This window comes from Camelus ferus, chromosome 34, assembly GCF_009834535.1.
Source record: "Camelus ferus isolate YT-003-E chromosome 34, BCGSAC_Cfer_1.0, whole genome shotgun sequence".
In the NCBI taxonomy this organism is placed as follows: Eukaryota; Metazoa; Chordata; class Mammalia; order Artiodactyla; family Camelidae; genus Camelus; species Camelus ferus.
In genome coordinates, this window is record NC_045729.1 from 7,614,584 (window position 1) to 7,633,091 (window position 18,508).

Sequence of the window (18,508 nt, forward strand, 5' to 3'; positions counted from 1 at the left end):
TAAACTGGTCTCCAGTTACAGTTACATTATATATATGAAGAGTGAAATTTCACAGTTAAGGAGTAGATTACATATTTGACTTTGTTTTTTAACAAACAGTGAAGACTCTAGCTTGGTTCAAAATGGATCATATCCCAGCTAGCATCCTAATATTCCGATTACGTCTTGATAATTTGCTCTGAATCTGCACAGTCACCTCTTCTGTAGTGAGATTCTTCTTAGTCTGGTCCTAGAACCCAATTTGAAGGTGTATACTCCCTTGAGTCTGAACTTTCCAATTTCTGTTTCGTTAGGGGAAATTGATCTTCTTCAAAAGGTTGTTTTAGGTTGGAATATTACTTTTAGGTATTTGAGAATGTAGCTTTTTAGGCTGTACATTAACAAGATAGACTGTCATTGTATTAAAAATCCTACCTAACACTTTTTCTTGTTTATTTAAAAATTAGATTGAATAACTGTTTCCTCCTTTTTTTCTTTTAAGTAGGTTAAAAGATTCCTGAGGGCTGAGTTACTCTCTTCTAGAGCTGAATAAAAATAGAACTAAATTTAACAGTTTAGGGAGTCAGTGTTTCTTAGTTGCAAATGTATAATTTCTAAAACCTCAAAGGGGTTGAGTTTTATGAACACATATTAGGTTGAGTGTTCAGTTCTTTATTTTTTTGAGATGTAAACTATTACTGTCATTTGAGGAATCTCTGTTAGTGTCACCTGTACTTCAAAAACAAGATAAAATGCTAAAAAGATGGCAAGATATCAAACTATGGCTATGCGCTAAAAACCTAACAATAGAAAAATGAGTTAATTGTGATGTCAACCCAAGTGAGAAGGCCATTACCCCTAAAAGAGGCATCAGTGAGATATTGATCTAGAACTCAGTTCATACTTACAATTAAAAGGATATATTAAAAGATTTCTGATATTATCTATGAGTTTTGACCCAAAGAAGAAAAACATAAAATAGTATGAACTCTAACTTGTATAATTAATGTTATCATCTCCCCAAATGGTATCTTTTTATAATTATAAATAATTCTGTAGATTATTGGGAGGAGCGTGGTATTCAAAGGGAAGATATTTTTTCCTGACATCTCTGAAATGTTTTTTGGCAGCCTCACATCTTAGCTGTATATCCTTCAAGTGACCAAGTTGTATCCAGTTTCATATACGGCTTGTAAAGTTGCCAGTCAGTTTTTAAGCCAGACTCCTTGTTCTGCATTTTATGTAAGTGTGGTAAATCCTCAGATTTTACTTTTGTAGGGTGAATAAAACAATTCAAATTTACTAATGCATTTCCTATAAGAAGTGTAATTAGCAGTTTTTAAGCTTTAAAAATTCCATTAATAGAGATCAAATGCTATGACATTCCTGAATTTTCAGCGACCATAAATTAGGCTGAATCATAATTACTGCTTGAATATTCTCTGGCTCATCTCTGGCATAAGTATAATATAAGCTTTGAAGATAAATTTAGTTTTCCTGTAATATTAAATAAATTGATTTATCTTAATTAAACAACCCCTAAATTTAATAGCCAAAAAAACTCATCCTTTGGCTTCTTGCTTACAGTTGTAGGTAACTATTGTTAATCCAATGGCTAGTTTGTGATGAAGTGCTCCTACTGTATGCTTGCCTTGCTTCCACCTAGAATCTAGGGCCATTACTTTCTGTAACCATTTCAGTGAGCTGCCATAGTTTTCAGTCTGTACTGTCACCTGATCCAAGCATGCGCCAAAATACCCACTGTTTCTGGCTCCTGTCTGCTGAATCTGCTTCGCAAAACCCTTCGTTCTTTGAGCTTTTGCTTTAGCCAAAAACCAAACTTAAGAAATTCTTTGGAGTGTGGACATATGCCATTTGCTTCCTTAGCAACCCCCTGTGATGTTAACTCTTGAGCTTTTATTAAACTTGTAAATACTTTGTTAAACACAACAATGGCTTCCCTATGTGCAACTGTGTGGCTCATGTGTCAAAATAAAAGCTGCTTGTGAACTTGTCAGAAGAATACGAATGCTCCACTTGGCGCTGCGTTCAGCTGTTTGTTTTGTTTCTTTCTTCAAATCAGCCACTTATTCTTTCATAGTGTTTGGTTTAATTATCTGATTATTTTATGTGTTATACCAAGGTAAGTTTGATGTAAATAAACTTTGTATTCTTTGTGGTTACATGTATCTCATAGTAATTTTTATTACATACTTTTCCATTTAGGCATGCTGACCTTTCTAAATAAATCGATCTTGAACTTAATATCAGTAGCTTCCTCTGTTTTTCATTAATTAAAAAAAATACTGCAGACTACTTCCCGTAAAATTCATTTTTAAAACAAAAAAGCTATCATGGGTTGCTCATAGTAAGATGTAGGCAAACCTAATACGAGAAGATCTATTTTTATAAAAATGTAGTATACAATTATGTGGCTTAGCAAACAATATTTTAAACTTCTGGAATGGTTTAAAAAATAAATAGCAGGTTCTATTACAGTTAAGAAAAGTTAGACTTTTTATTTTACGTAGCTTTTCAGGAAGTATATTTCTCTTATTATTTGTGGTATCTATTTTTAGAGAGTCATAAATAATTTGATGGATTGAGCAACTACTTGAATAATAGTTTGTCCTGTGATATAGAAATTCCCTATTAGGAAAGGATGATGTTAAGTCGATGTCCAAATTGGTCTGGAAACATGTATGTCTTAAAAAGAGAGAATGGATTTGAAAGTGTATTTGTGCTGTTAATGTCTACATTTCAGTTAGAATTAGAAAGAAATTCTCTAACGTAATGGTGTATGTGCAAAATAGGACCACCGAATTCCCTCACACATCTCAATTCATAATATTGATGTTAATACCCTATTGTAATATGTCCTATTTCTTTCCCTTCTTTATTTTATCTCATACTTTGATCTTTTCTCCAGTTTCCTGGAGTTTGCATTGCTTTCTTTTCTTCTGAAAGGAAGTCTTAAGGTAGTCTGTTTGGATCCAGAACTTTAAATCAGGAACTGCTGGCCTCATTTGTCAGTCCTGGCTTTTATCTCCTCATTTCTCCCTTTTGCTGGTTTCCTCCCCGTGGAGGAAACAAAATCACATCCTAGGAATGTGAGCTATAACAAGCCTTTTAACCTTTCGTACCTTGCTGTCTTCAGTATTTTACTAGTGAGTATGATTCTACTTGTTTTCCTTATTTTTAAAAAAACATATTTGAAACCTGCCTGTGTCCTGAGATTCAAAAAAAGGAGGCTTTTGGGTTGTTTGGTTTTCAGTTTTAATAGTGCCTTTTATGTGGAAAATTTACAACAGGAGCTTAGCATCTTGTTTAGAGTTGATGAAGATTTTTCTGTTTCAAATTGTTCCCAAACGGAATTGGCCACAAAAAGAAACACATTAGAATATGCTGATTATAGACTGTTTCCGTTTTTAACATCTTTGCACATAAAAAGTTACTGTACATGCAGCTGCTGCTCACCAGTAGTTTGCAGCTAAATACAAGCGATTAGGAAGTATGTGTGACAGATGTTCCATTTATGATGCTCCGTTCCAAGCAGTATTGGGCTTCTCTGCGATTGTAAAGTGCAGTTCTGTGATCCAAAGGCACTTTCTTAATGACAGAGCCATGTATGGAGTTACAGTGTTCTGTCTGGAATTTGTCCTAGTATACGTTAACCAGATTCTTTGTATTAATCTTTTAAATGTATTTGCTTTCTTTATTTTGCATTGGCCAGTCCCCTTATTTCTTGTCACTTTGCTTTAGGACCCACATCTCTTTAGAAGGTTGGCTACAGATGGCTTTCTCTTTTTTAGCATTGACAAATCTTTGCCTTGGAAAGAACCCAGAATATAGTGTGTTATAAAAAAAAAATAGATACCAGGAAGTGAAATCAGAATTTAAATTACATTTATGGATATGACTCATAAGGTGTTCACTCAGTGAGGTGAGACATGAGATGTCCTTGTAGTTTAAGATTAGAATCTGGAAACTCTGGGTCTACTTTTTAAGTTGTATCTAGTAAAATAAACTCCTGTAGATGCCCCTTAAAGTAATAAAGCAAAGAGAACTAGGTGGTTTATTTTCTAGCAATCAAGTTTAAAATGTTAAACTTTTTGAGCAGTAGCATCAAATTAAAGTGTCCATAAGCCTTTTGAGAAGTAGCATTTTAAAGATGTGAAGATTTCAAAGCTGCTATAGAACAGTACTTCTTTGCCTTCCAGAGTCTGCTTATTTTGAACATTTCTTGTTCCAGTAGACAATGTGCTATTGAGTAGTGAACTGATTTAAAATTTATTTTTCAGATGAACCAGAAACTCGAGACGCGTGGTGGGCAGAAATCAGACAAGAAATAAAGTCACATGCCAAAGCGTTAGGCTGTCATGCTGTAGTGGGCTACAGTGAATCAACTAGCATCTGGTAAATGATAATAACGACTTGATTTTCTAGATGGTGTAATTTACAGATTGTCATCTGAAAGGGGAAGAGCTTTATGCAAATGTAGAGGAAAGAAGAATAGTGGAGTGATCCAGGAGCTTTTTTTTTTTTTTTTTTTAGAGTACGTCGGACTGAGGTTCATCTGCCATTTTTGCTATTTAATTAATGTGAAACTTTGAGAAAGTTACTCTACTCTTCTGAGCCCCAGTTTATATGTTGTGCTGGAGAGAATAACCACCCATCAATTAAGGTTCTTGAGGGATTAAATGAGAATATAATACTGGCACATAGCAGATATTAACTCCAGGCCTACTTTACTCCAGTTGGTGACTCCACTAACTCCTTCCTCTGGGATTTTGGAACACTTGATCTGTTGTAAATGAATGGCCACGTGTCTTTAGAGTTCATGTGTAAACTCTTTCTGTCTTCTTTTACTGACTGTAACTGAACTTTCCTGCCAACGAATCATCCTTCCTAACTCCATCCGGTTAGGAGGGGGCCTGCCATACTCTTAGTTCTCAATTCCTTTTACTCCTACTTTTCATTTGGACAACCTCTCCTCCTTAAAAAGTCCATGCCATTCCACAGTTCAGAATTTTCTACCTCCAAAACTTTCTCCTGCCTTTCTTAATTACTACTCTGCCCATCTCCTCCAGCTAAACACGAACATCTCCCTTCTCACAGCCTAACTTTGTCCTTTCTCATTCTGAAGTCCTCTGCCCTCACTTGACTTTCAGCCTTATTTTGGACCTCATTATGGCTCGAAACTGTTCCTCTTTAAAAATTTGGAGCCGTAAAATTTCACTCTTGGATCGCAACTTGATGTTTTTCCACCCATCCCATTTGCTCATTTACATCTGGTTTGTTTTGACCGTTACTTTCACCAAGAGTTTTCCCAGTTCCTTTCTCAGGTTCTGACTTTACTTGCTGTCTGCTGTCTTTGAACCCTCCTTTCCATTTCTTCAAAAGTTTTATAAAAGATACCCCCTAGAAATGGTTTGACCGTTGGCTGTCTTTTCCAGCTTCTGTTGGACAGTTCTTACTGCTGCCTCTTGTGTGCATCACTCCCTTGCGGTTCTGGCGATCACTTTTGTTGGAGAAGCACGATTAGACTGTAGTAAATGAGGGTGTTGCAGAGCTACGCCATTCCACCTTCTGAGCACCCACCCCTTCTTTTCCTTTGCACACCACGTGTGATAGTCCGGAACTCCCTGTTCCCATTGTAGCTGTTCTGCTCTTGTTAAACTCCTAGCTATGCTATGCTTATCCTGCCCTATGCCCCAGTGGGTAGTCTTGCCTCATTGATGGATTTAGTGTCATACAGCCTTCAGGTCTTTGGGATATGGTTATAAAAGACATAGTTCTTGCCATCAGATTCACAGTCTTCTGGAGAATTTTGACAAGTATAATATATTTTATGGATAGAGATATCCCAGGATGCTTTAGGATTCCAGAGGGCTGGAGGTTAGACGTAGGATTGGAAGAAAGTGTTAATGATGTAACTGAAGCTTGAACTGAATCTCGAGAGATGAGTATGAAATATATAAATGAACAGAAAAGGTACAGGGAGAGTGTTCAAGGCCAAATGAATAGCACATGTACAATGACTGGAGAGAAATCACAGAGGCAGGCGTCTACAGAAATGCATCCAATGAATAATTAGAAGTTTGGATTCATCTGGAACAAGCTTCTCTTTTCCCTCTAGACCTCAAGAAATCTTTGTATTTAAATCCTGTCTTCACTAATTTTTTTTTTCTCTGTTCTGACCCATCCTACTTACTCTTACTGGATTAAATTCATTGAGATGCTCACCTGCTCCTGTAGCTCCTTGATGCAGTGACTTCAGTGGCTCTGTTATTTTTCCGATGTTCTCAGTTCCCACTTAAATGTTGTAAGCCTGGCCTCTCACAGATCAAGTGACCATTTCTTTAATGTCCTCTCTCCTGGTCTATTTATGCTTGGTTTCCGGTGTTGTGTCCCCAGGCTGCTCCTTTTCTCATTAGCTTTGGATGATCTCATTCAATAATTGTGTAGGTTAATTTTTTGGCTTTCAAGTTGGGTGATATGCAACAAAGGATTCTTTTGAAAATCAATTTTTGTGATACATATAATGATGTAGCTTAAGCTCTGTTTAGTATGTTTTAGATATTATTTGCTTCAGATATGTATCTTTTTATTACTAAGTTTAAATGAAGCTGTAGCAATGTAGATACTTATGTAGTTGGGCTTTTAGAATAATTTCAATAAAATTGAATATGCATTTAAAGAGTGTTTTGATACAGCTTAATGGGCTGTTGCTGGATTCAGCAATATATTTTATTTCTACTTTTATTTTGAAACATTCTAGTCTTTTTCAGCTTTACCATATTTTAAAGGAATCAATTGTTATTAATATACTTCATCTTCTATAAATAAAGAACTCTTACCCTCTCCGTTTTAACAACATTACTTCTATTTTCTATCCTAGGTTTAGGAGGTAATCCTGTGATATTAGTATTTAGTAGAGTCTAATTGTGATCACTTTGATATTGAACATTTTCCAAAGTTAGATTGCCTGAAAATGTTAACGTGTTATGTTTTCTTCTTTTATAGTGAAGAGGTCTGTATTTTATCCGCGTCCGGCACGGCAGCTGTACTGAACCCTAGATTTCTGCAGGATGGCACCGTGGAGGGCTGTTTGGAACAGAGGTTGTCATGACAGCCTGGCTTGTTTTCCTTAAGGGTGGAGAAGAGAGGGACTGACTGTCTTCCTCTCAGAGCTGGGACGGTTCTTCTCTGTGAGGGCGGGTTTTAGGGGTGCAGCGTAGAAATCAGGACCAGGCACTTTACTGATTTTTACCTCATCTGTAGCAACAGAGACGTATTGGGTTCTGCACTGCATGATACACACTATTATTTCTAGTATCTTGATAAGTGACCCATGTGATTACCAGTTGAAGAGTTACAGGCATACATTGTTTTGCTTGCTACAATGCAGAAATAATTTTTCTGATTTGGTTTTTCTCTTCCTTTCCTTTTCCTTTCTCTTACCTCCAAAACAGAAAAAAAGGTTATGAAACAATTTTCTTAAAGAAAATTCTTAATTTACAAAACAATCAAAACACTATGTTGTATGAAAATTATGTATAAAAAGCTTCATGGAAAGTGAAATATAACTTTAATATGTGTGAAAGAGAAAGTAAAAGTGAAAGCATTAGGTAAAGTGAGATTACTTTTTGGTTTATTTGATAATTGTCCCTTTAATGTTACTTTCTATAAATGTCATAAGCACTTTCCATAAAAGGATAAAATGATCAAATTTATGTACAGAAAACTATCAGTCTGGTGGTAGAATTTACCCAAATAATATAAATTTTAAATACTCTTTACTTCAGTGTGCATTATCTGCTTTTTTCCTCCTAGTATTATGTATTAGTGTGTATTAAGGAAGAAAGCAAAAAAAAAAACCTGCATGTGATCAAATTTAGTATAAATTTGCAAATCTCTATCTAGCAAAGAAAAATATGCTAGCTCTGGCAGGCAGACAGAAGACCCGGTCAGTTTCTTCTTTTGTCAGTGTTAAAAACGGATGTCGACTGTAGTATATTTCAGGGCATTAAAAGTCATAGTAATTAGGGAGATGAAGGTGGGAAATTTTGAAGTCTATTAAGCAACTGGAGTATTCTGTTGAGAAAACTGACTTTGCCAGTAAGTTGTCCCACTGCTGCCATTTGGTGGTCACAAATGTCGGTAGATTTCATTCTTCAGGAGATAGAAGCCTCATTTAACAAGTGACTTTTCCCGTGCCGCTTGCTTGTTCTGGTACTGTGGCTTGGATGGACACAGTGAATTCTCTTAAGTGGCAGGCTGATGCAACAGATACCATCCCTGTTTGTAAAAAAGGAAACTTTTTCTTTTCTGTTATGAAATGATTGGTGCTTACTAGAGAAACTGAAAAATATAGGAAAGTAGAAGGAAGAAAAAATTCCCTATGATATCAGTATTTGGAGAGAGTCCCTTTTGTACCTTCCCTATTTCAAATGCTTTCATAAATTTTAATACTTTTATTTTTTTATGCCTTATGTTATACGACTTTTGTTTGAATTTCTGTCAGGCTTTTAGTTAAAAATGGTCCCAGTTTTCATCTTTTTGTACCCTCTTGGAACATAGGGGCTTTGGATTCAAACAAAGTGGCATTAAAATCTGAGGTCTGCTACTTAGTTAGTACCTAATGTGACTAAGCACGTTGCATACTTGTCTCAGGTTGGTTTTAGGCCGAGTGGAACTAGTTTTTGTTGCTCTCTGCCGTGCAGTATATTGCAGGGGGTGTGTGTTTGGCTAGTTTTCTTACTTAATCTTCAAAAAAAAAAAAAAAAGAACCTTTCTATAGAGATACATATTGTTGTTCTAGGATGGAAAAGGCTCTGAGAGGTTAAATGGCTTGGTCGGGGTCACACAGCTCCCCAGATCTGTCCGATGGCCCTTTGACTTCTAATAGGCCAGAATACCATCTCAACAAGAAAGGAGTTCTGTCTGGGAGTAACTTAGAAACTTAGAGGATGCCTGTTTTTTTATTGAAGTATAGAAGCTGTGTAATATTATGTAAGTTACAGGTATGCGACCTACTGATTCACAGTTTTTAAAGGCTGTGCTCCATTTATAGTTCTTATAAAATATTGGCTACATTCTCCGTGTTGTACAGCACATCCTTGTAGCTTATTTTATGCCTGTCTTTAACTTACTTTTTTCTTCTTAAATAGATTGGTTTTAATGGTAATGTTTTTCATATTGTTAGGTTGTCTGGTTAAAAAACACTTTTTTTTCCTTTTAGAATTTTTTTGTGTGATTGTATTTGAGTCCTATTTGTCAGACAGTAGGAAGATGTCAGCCTTACGGTCTAGCCATTTGTTTTTATGCTGAAAACCTTCGGGATAATCATGGGTTTTGTCAGGTTTTAAGTCATCAGACATAAAAATTGATGCAAAATGACTTTCTATTTATATAAGCTTTTTCTTTCATAGCGAAGTGTATGGTTCTGATTTGGTGGTCATTTCTTACCGGTCATAGTGGTACCTACCGTGGTGGAAGTTGTGGTGTAGCTTGTATGCAAGTACTGTATATATAACATATATTTCTGAAAAAATGTGTACAATTTTCAAGGATGCTTTTTTTTTTCTTACCTTATTTATATAGGCTAGAAGAAAATTTGCCTGCAGGCTGTGGATTTTGCCATATACCATATGATGAACTGAATATGCCATTTCCAGCTCATCTCACCCATTGCTACAACTGCAGGAAACAAAAAGTTCCCGATGTTCTCTTTACAACCATAGACCTGCCAGTGGATGCGACGGTTATAGGAAAAGGTTGTCTCATTCAAGCAAGGTACTTTTTAGAGACAATATTTGGGATTCTTGAGGGAGAATGGGGTATGGAGTCAAATGGACCTATTTTCAGATATCTACTCTGCTGTTTCCTACCTGTGTGTTACTGCTCAGACAGGCTAGGCAGCTCTGTCCAAACCTTGTATTTTCCTGTATGGAAAATTGGGAGGGAAAAAAAACCTCTTTATGAAACTCTTAAGTTTTTTATGCAAAAACAATTTTAAACATTGAAATTCTGTACAAGTGTTCATCATTATGAGAATTGTTAATTAACCCATTACAGGCTAAGGATGTGATTCAGGATGCTTTAACAACATTAAATATGTAACACATTTGGAAAATTTAATTTTTTTTTCCATTTAAAAAACGGTACACTGAAGTGTTTCTTTTACAACTACACCTAGCTATGAGGAGTTCCTTTTAAAGTGTCCTGGAGTAGGAAATGCTAAACTGTGGTAGGCACACAGGAAACAGCTGTGACTATCCAGGTTACTGATGGCTGCCAGGTTACCAAATCCAGTGAGCACATCTGTCCTCTTTTTACTTGGCATCTCATCAGTAATCCCACAGCTGATCATCTTCTCCTTCTTGAAACCCCTTTGACTTCACTTTGCCACGCCTCCTCTTTCTGCCTACCTGTATGTATAGTTTCCAGTCTCCTTGCTGGTGCCTCCCTGGTGCCTCCTCATTTCTCAATCCTTGAGAGCCATGGGTTTGGACCCTCTTCTCGAAGCTAGTTGACTTCATCGACTCCTCTAAGTCTGTGTGCTGTCTGTAAGTCTACAACTGCCAAATTTATGGCTCTAGTCCAGAGCTTGCTTCTGCATTTCAGGCCCATACACTTCCCTGTCTACTTCACACCCCATTTTCATGGCATCTCATACTTGTTCCAAATTGAACTGCTGATTTTTTTCCACTTCTTTCATATTAGCCTTTTCTATTTTAAGAAATGAGACCTCGCTCCATCCAGTTCTTCATTCCAAATATGGTATTCTCAGACAGTGTCCTCTTTCCTAACCTCCCCACATCAAAGTTGTTACAAAGGCGTGTTGCATTCTCCTCTAAAATATATTTCTAATCCATTTGCTTTTGCTTTCATTCCCTCTTTCACCATAGACCTCCATTTAGCACTTGTAGTTTTTCTATTGCCTGAGCTATCTCAAGTATGTTTTTGGTGGGTCTGCTGGTGGTGAACTGTCTATTTTTGGTCGTGTGAAAATGTGTCTGTTTTATCTTTAAAAGATATTTTGGGCTGGCAGTTATTTTCTTTCAACACAGCAAAGATACCCTTCCACTGCCTTCTAGATTTCATTGTGACTGTTGAGAAACAGCCTGTTTGACTGTTGTTCCTGTGAGGGTTTTGCCTGTTTTGTTTTCCCCAGGCTGCACGTGAACGGTTCCATTTGTCTTTGGTTTTCTGCAGGTTCCTGTGACCCTGTGAAGTGTTAGGCATGCAGTTCCCTTCATCCTAATTGTTACACATTGAGCTGCTTGAATCTGTAGATTGGTGTCTTTCATGTATTTTAGAAAAAATTTAGATTAGTTCTTCTATGTTTCAACTCTTCCCTCTTCTTGATACTCCAATTGAAAGTACGTTAGACTTTTTCACCGCCTCCTCTATGTCTGTTACTCCTTTGTATTTTTTATCTTTTGGTTTCTTTATGCTGTATTTTGGATATTTTCTTATTTATCTTTCAGTTCTTTAATTCTCCTTTCTGTTGTCTTTAATATGCTATTAAGCCTAATAATTGGGGTTTTTAATTTTTGATAGTCTATTTTTTCTGGAAGCTTTTCTTTTCTTTAATATCACATACTATAGTCTGTGACTGATTCTGTAACTGATCATTTCAGTATCTAAAATTTCTTTGTCTTCTGTTGTTTCTGCTGGTTATGGTTCATTGCATTTTATTTGCTTTGACTCACAGGAAGTTGCAGAGATTGTACAGGGTCCTTCGTCCCCTTCAACTAGCTCCCCCCATTGGTGACATCTGATTCAGCTGTAGTTGAGTACCAGCTGGGAAGTTGACATTGTTATGCTGCTGTTAACTATGCCACAGACCTTATTCAGTTTTTCCGTTTTTCAGACTTGCATTCATTTCTGTATTTGTGTATAAATGTATAGATCTGTGCAGTTTTATCCCACAAGTAGATTTGTGTAAACCGCCACCACATTCAAGATACAGAACGGTTCCACCACCACAGAAGAACTTCCCTGTGCTGCCTCCTTATAGTTATACCCTACACTTCCCCTTGCCCTGGTCCTGTGATGCTTTTAAGAAGACTTTTAAAAATACATAATTTACCCAGCTTTTTTGGTTTCAGGGAGGAGGGGATTAGTCTTCAGCAGCAGTCCTCAGAGTGTGCCCTCGACCAGTAGCATCACTGTCCTTGGGGGAATGTGCAGAAACGCAAAATCTCAGGCTCTGTGCCAGAACTGCTAAATCAGAAACTGCGGATGGAGCCCAGTAATTATTTTTTAACAAGCCCTCCCAGTGATTCTGATGCAAGCTAAAGTTTGAGAACTCCTGGCCTAAATAGCCTGACTTGCCAGTTTGGGAGTCTTTCCTTCATCTTCACTGCTGCCTTTTCAGTCCAGGCTCACTGTCTCACAGCCTAAATAGCCTCTTGTCTACCATCCCCACGTCAGTTCTCTCATCTTTACTCCATTCTCGGTGTAGCAGTGTAAGTGATGTCCTTAAGTTTCCTTTTCATCATATTACTACTTAAAAACCTAGCTGGGTGTTCCCATTGCTGGTAGAATAAAATCGAACTCCTTACCATGACCCATAAACCCCTAAGGTGATCCCACCTCTGCTTACCTGCACCTCACCTGTGCTGCGCTCACCTCTGCTCCCCTCACCTGAGCTACAGTCATCTCCTTTGGTTCTTCGACTCCATTCTGCCAGCTCCATTCTGTCATCGTCTCTGTCTGGCTCTTCCAGTTCCATCGTGTCTTTACAATCTCAGCCCAGTTGTCGCCTCTGCTGTGAAGCCTGTATGGTTATTGTCACTTTCTTCACCTGATTTATTTTCTGCGCACACGTGATTCTTAAGCATTATCTGTGGTCGCCTTGTTGCTTTGTTTGTTCCTTCCCCACGTCCACTGAAATATAAGCATGAGCAGGGACTTTGTGTTTTATTCATCGATCAGTGCTCACCAACTGGAACAGTATCTGGCACACGGTAGATACTCAAGTTAAGGTTTTTATTCTTTAAATGAGTAAATTAGCTTTTTCCTTCTGCTATCCGCCCATCATATGATCACATGGAATTATGAAACCTAAGATTTAAAATTATATTCTCTAGTGCTTTTGATCTGTGTTTATTTCATTTGAGATTTCTCCTTTTTGTTTATTGAAACAGGACTTTTAGAAAATTTAAAAAATTGGACATTTCTTAAGGTTGTACCAACAACACCGTCCGCTGACGAAATGTTTTCCTTAACAGGTTGTGTCGCTTAAAAAAGAAAGCACAGGCAGAAGCAAATGCCACAGCTATCAGTAATCTGCTGCCATTTATGGAGTATGAAGTGCACACTCAGCTGATGAATAAGCTGAAACTCAAAGGAATGAATGCTTTATTTGGACTGAGAATCCAGATCTCAGTGGGTGAAAACATGCTCATGGGCTTAGCGGTGAGTTTAGAGGTCTTGGTTTTGTTTTGTGATTCCTGTAGTTGTGGTACATTCTCTTTCATGTGATTCAAAGAGTCTTTTAAAAATGGAAAAGAAAAAAAAAAAAATATATATATATATAAAATAGACTTACCTGAGGAACTGGCATCAAGACTTAAGCATTACAGGGACATTATATAGAAGTAAAAAAATCTAGTGATAGGCTTTCAAATACTTTTATATTTATTTATAAAATTATTATTTGAAATTAAATTAATAAATTATTATACAAGTTTTATCTATTTATATTTCTGTTATTACTATATTTTTGCATTCTGATCATGACCTCTGTAGTCAGATTTCTAAGAATCACCGTGTACAGCTTGTTTAGTAAGTTGGCCATCGTTGTTCTGGACTTTATTCTTGTTTATACGTTGCTAAAATAGGGTTTCTCCTCCTCGGCGCTGTTGACGTTTGGGGCTGGATAACTCTGTTTTAGGAGGCTGTCTTTGTCTTGTTCATTGCAGGATGTTCAGCATCCCTTGCCTCTGACCACGAGATGCTAACATCCTCCCCACAGTGTGACAGCCAGCACCGTCTCCAGACGTTACCGGTTGTCCTCTGGGGGATGGAGTCACTCCTGAGCGAGTGGACCACTGTGCCTGAAATAGTCTTCAGTTTTAATGGAGAAAATAAGGCAATACATTTGAGACACAAGCACCAGTGACCAGTAGTAGAATGTGCAATAAAATACACTTCTTAAGTGCTAATAAATTGTGAGGCAGTGAAAAGCTCTTCATCTCAGCTTCATGCTTGCCTTGGCTTGTCAGAAAGTAAGTTCTGACTAGAAAGTTGTCAGGGGAGAAAGTGAGAACTGCCTGAGACCCAGAGAACTCGAGGCCTACAAAATATTTATGGAAGTCCTCTCAAATGCTAGACATTTTACCAGCCAGAATTTTTGTCTGTGTCACCAGCGTTTCTCAAATTGGTATTCTCTGCCATCTTTCTGAGACATGCATAGAAATGTAAGCTTAAGAAATTTATGGAACTTGGATTCTTTTTCTCGGTATGAATTTACAGATAAAATGCTAAGTTGTTTCCTGTTTCATCTGTTCTTAAGAGCAAATACGCAGATTTCTGTATGTAAGGGATAATTGTGTAATGATGATAAACTAATTGGGTAATCTCAGGTTTTTAACAAGAGGAGTTTGTAGTGATTAATAAGATAATTTGATTCATATTAAAATATTTGATATTTAGATTAACTTGGGGAATAAAGCGTTCATTATGATTCATCCATCTGAAAACTCGTGTGCTTAGCAAGGGCATAACATAAATGTGTAATTGGGCTGAATGCAAAACTGTGGTTATTGGTGAGTGTCTTGGGAACTCAGAGCTTGGTTCAGATCCGGAAGGTTAGAGGATGCTGTGCCAACTGTATCAAATGATGGTTGAGCCCCAGGAAACCAGTTTGTGGTCCTGGTGTAATCCTTCAATGCCGGCCTGAAATACTGCCATTTCTGATTCTTAATAATTTTGTCTTCTTGATCACTAGTGACACGAATTATAACTGTTTGAGATTTTGATCTTTGTGCTGTTTTAGCCGGGCAGTTAAATCTCAAGAGTAGCTTCCACGATAGCGAGTCTCTGAAGAGGGCGTCCTGGGTGTCCGGCACCCGGCCGCTCCAGAGCGAGTGTGGGGTTATCTTCACGTTCTAAGAGGGGAGAACGGAGGCCGCGATAGGTTGAGACTTGTCCAGAGTGATGTGATGTGGTTACATGGACCAGAACTCGATTTCAAAGCCCTCGCCTGTCTCGTTCCAGAGTTTGTGTCATCAGTCTTCTGGGGCTGTTGCCTCGTTAGTGAATGCAGTCCAGGAGGTGCTAGAGATGGTGCCCTAAGACCGCATGAGGCACAGAGGGCGTTCTGAGCTGGGTCGTGGGTGCAGTCGTGGGCACAGATGAGCAACCCAGGTGGGAGAGCTGGGGGTCAGTTTCATCTGCGGTACAGACTTCATCACAGAGCACCATACCTTTCTAGGATGGACTTCTACAAAATCAGCACTTGTTTAATGTAATAATAATAACAACTTTAACAATTCAGAATATACAAGTATCCAGAGCTAAAGGATTATCTTCTCTTTCCCCATTCCGCTCTTTTTATGTCAACAATTTGATGTTTAAGCTTTTTTACATTTTTTTTGCTTTGCTTTGCTTATATAAGCATATATAAACATAAATCCACATAGGAGTGTGTGTGTGTGTGTATTTTTTTGCATTTCCCCTAGTAGTTTTTCAGTACTAATGGCATGTTAGTACTATTACAGAGTCAGAATTTAATAGTCCTTTGATTAAATATTTAAAATAAATCTGTATGAAGTTTTCTTTCTCGGTGATTATGGAGGCAAGATGGTATAGTGAAAAGTTCTTGGTTTTTGGAGTCAGAAACAGATTCAAATCTCGCCACCACGTTTATTGAGTGTGCTCTTGCCTAAGTTTCCTGTCCTTCCTGCTTCACTTGCTTTGTAGAAGTTTCCCTTCTCCTTTTGCCACTTTAAAGGTAGACTTCTCATTCATTAAAAAATTTACTTTTTAAACAACTTTCAATCACTTTTTCCTAAGCTGTTGTTTCAGTGCTGTTTTTTTTTTTTCAACCATAAGGGAAACCTTTGAAATGCAGTTAGGTGCACAGTGGAAAGTAAATGAGCTTTTCACTGCTGTCCCCGAGCTGTGCAGGGTGCCCATCAGAAGGAACCACCCACCGTTTTTCTGGGCCCTTCCACGTATGTCCTGTGCAAACACTGGTGCTGATTATCTGTCTCTTGCAGGGCGAAGTCCACATCCCTGAATATGAAAACATAAGGACTGTTATTCTTTAGGCACTTTTTCTGATTATAGCCCCATTGTTTTCACCAGTCGGCCACAGGTGTGTACTTAGCAGCCTTACCAACGCCCGGAGGTATTCAGATTGCCGGCAAGACTCCTAACGATGGCTCTTACGAGCAGCACATATCTCACATGCAGAAGAAGATAAACGACACGATTGCTAAGAATAAAGAGCTGTATGAAATCAACCCTCCGGTAAGTAAAATCAATCAACACTGTGAATACGTAAGTTATTGTTTAGATATTAGTATATTTGTAAGTTATCTTAAGGAATTTTTTTCCCCCACTGCCTGGCTTTGCTCTCCTCATTACTCATTCTTTCACCTCCCTTTGTGTCCGTGCTCAAATGCCTTATTTTTGGGGGGGGAGGCCAACTCTGGCCACCCTATTTACAAAATTGTAACTCTCCCATCAATTCTGGGGACTTCCTACCCCCTTCTTTGTTTTGTTGTTTTCTGTTTCTTTTATCTCTGTGTGTCTCTGTGTGTGAGACATGTTTTTGGCTCTTGTCTCTTGCTTGATACTCCCAACAGAATGACCTTCCATCGGGGCTCTGTTCCTCATGGCCAGACCACTCCCTCCCAGCAGTAGCTTCTTAATAAATACTTGTTGGATGACTAAATAAATGGCTTAAAAATTTTTTTTTTAGTGATAAGAAAGATTGCTTATCTATGGTAAAAACGTTAAAGGATACAGAGTTTTTAACTTTCTCATTTTGTAGTCACTGTAATAGGCACCCTGTCAGATTTATATGGGGCAGGTTAACGTAAGGTATGCACGAGCAGTGAGCATTTAAAACATAATTTCCTGATCCTTTTAAAAGATGGCTTTGTTACACCAACAACAGGCTATGTCTTTTGCATTTGTGCTCACATATCCACATTCTCTTGATATTTATTCCTTGTGGACAGTAGATATTTAGGACCTCCAGTCAGCTGTGATCTTTGGCTATAAAATAGGTAAAAGCTTACAAACCCATGTAAGATTGCACCATACACTGACCTCAATGAGATTGTTATTGTAACTGTCAAAGTTTATTTAGCTTAGTAAGTTGCACAGCAAAATACATGCATAATGTATGTATCTATATATATATGTGTACATATATTATATTCTCCATTTTACTATCTGGGGCTTTGAAAAGTTCCTACTGAGTAAAATAGAAAAGATTAGAATCTTATTTGGGTATATAAATCTCTAATTATTGGTTATTAGGACTTTTAAATGCTGCGTAGACAATACCTTCTGAGGCTGGAAGGACTGCCAGTTCCCTACTGGTTGTAGTGTCTTCTTTGTACACTAGGTGTCAGTATTGCCTCACCGTGTCTGTGACAATGTATGGATGGATTAGTGTATCAAGATTGCTCTTATTAATTAAAGGAAATATCTATGTACTCTGTAAAAGGTTAATTAGCCACAAAAGTTATAATTAAATATGGACTTTGAATACATTTTACAGACCCCCTCCCCTGGTAGTTTTCTACTAAATATAAAAATTTAAAACCAAACTAAAACGTCCAACTATCAAATCATCATGCTGAACACCTGAAACTAATATGTTACATGTCAATGATACTTCAATTGAAAAAAAGAAAAAAAGATAAGACTGCAGTTTCCCCCCCAAAAAAAACCCCAAAGCAGAAAAAGACAGTCATGCTACAAAGCCATTATATTTCTTTTAGGAGATGTCTGAAGAGATTATAGGGTCACCCATTCCAGAACCGAGACAGCGCTCAAGACTTCTGAGATCGCAGTCAGAAAGCTCTGATGAAGTTGCCGAATTGGACCTTTCACATGGGAAAAAAGATGCGTTTGTTTTGGAGGTATTATTGTATTGGACTAATTTTTTTTTAAGTTTTTGGAAGACGAGATATGTGTTTTTACAGTCAGATCCTACATTGGTGCAATGCTTTTGTACCATTACAGCTGTTATAAATATCAACTAATATTTTATTATAGAAGTTACAAAAAGCTTGAAAATATCAGAACTTGGTAATATGCTTTTTTTGTTTAGCCAGCAGATGACTGATACAATAATGTAGATGGTTCTGGGAAAATTAATGTTTGGGTTTAAATGAAATTAAATATTAAACTTTCGGAGCCATTTTTGTAAACTGGGACTAACTTAAATAAGAAAGTTCTTCTCTTCCACTTAGTACAATTAACTATAATTATTACCTGCTTTATATGTTATGTTACTATAATTATAATGGCATTTTACAGGTAATAATAT

The 18,508-nt window shown here is 37.4% G+C and overlaps 1 protein-coding gene across 9 annotated transcripts in view; it reads left to right on the plus strand.

Moving 5' to 3' along the window:
• The window catches only part of C2CD5 (C2 calcium dependent domain containing 5), a 76,668-nt gene that overhangs the window by 37,671 nt on the left and 20,489 nt on the right, over positions 1 to 18,508 (plus strand). For all 9 annotated transcript variants that reach the window (XM_032473171.1, XM_032473168.1, XM_032473170.1 and 6 more), the window contains exons 11-16: positions 4,281 to 4,395; positions 7,006 to 7,101; positions 9,586 to 9,777; positions 13,224 to 13,410; positions 16,306 to 16,470; positions 17,958 to 18,098. In XM_032473171.1, the coding sequence (XP_032329062.1) occupies positions 4,281 to 4,395; positions 7,006 to 7,101; positions 9,586 to 9,777; positions 13,224 to 13,410; positions 16,306 to 16,470; positions 17,958 to 18,098 (896 nt within the window). The remainder of the gene's footprint in view (positions 1 to 4,280; positions 4,396 to 7,005; positions 7,102 to 9,585; positions 9,778 to 13,223; positions 13,411 to 16,305; positions 16,471 to 17,957; positions 18,099 to 18,508) is intronic.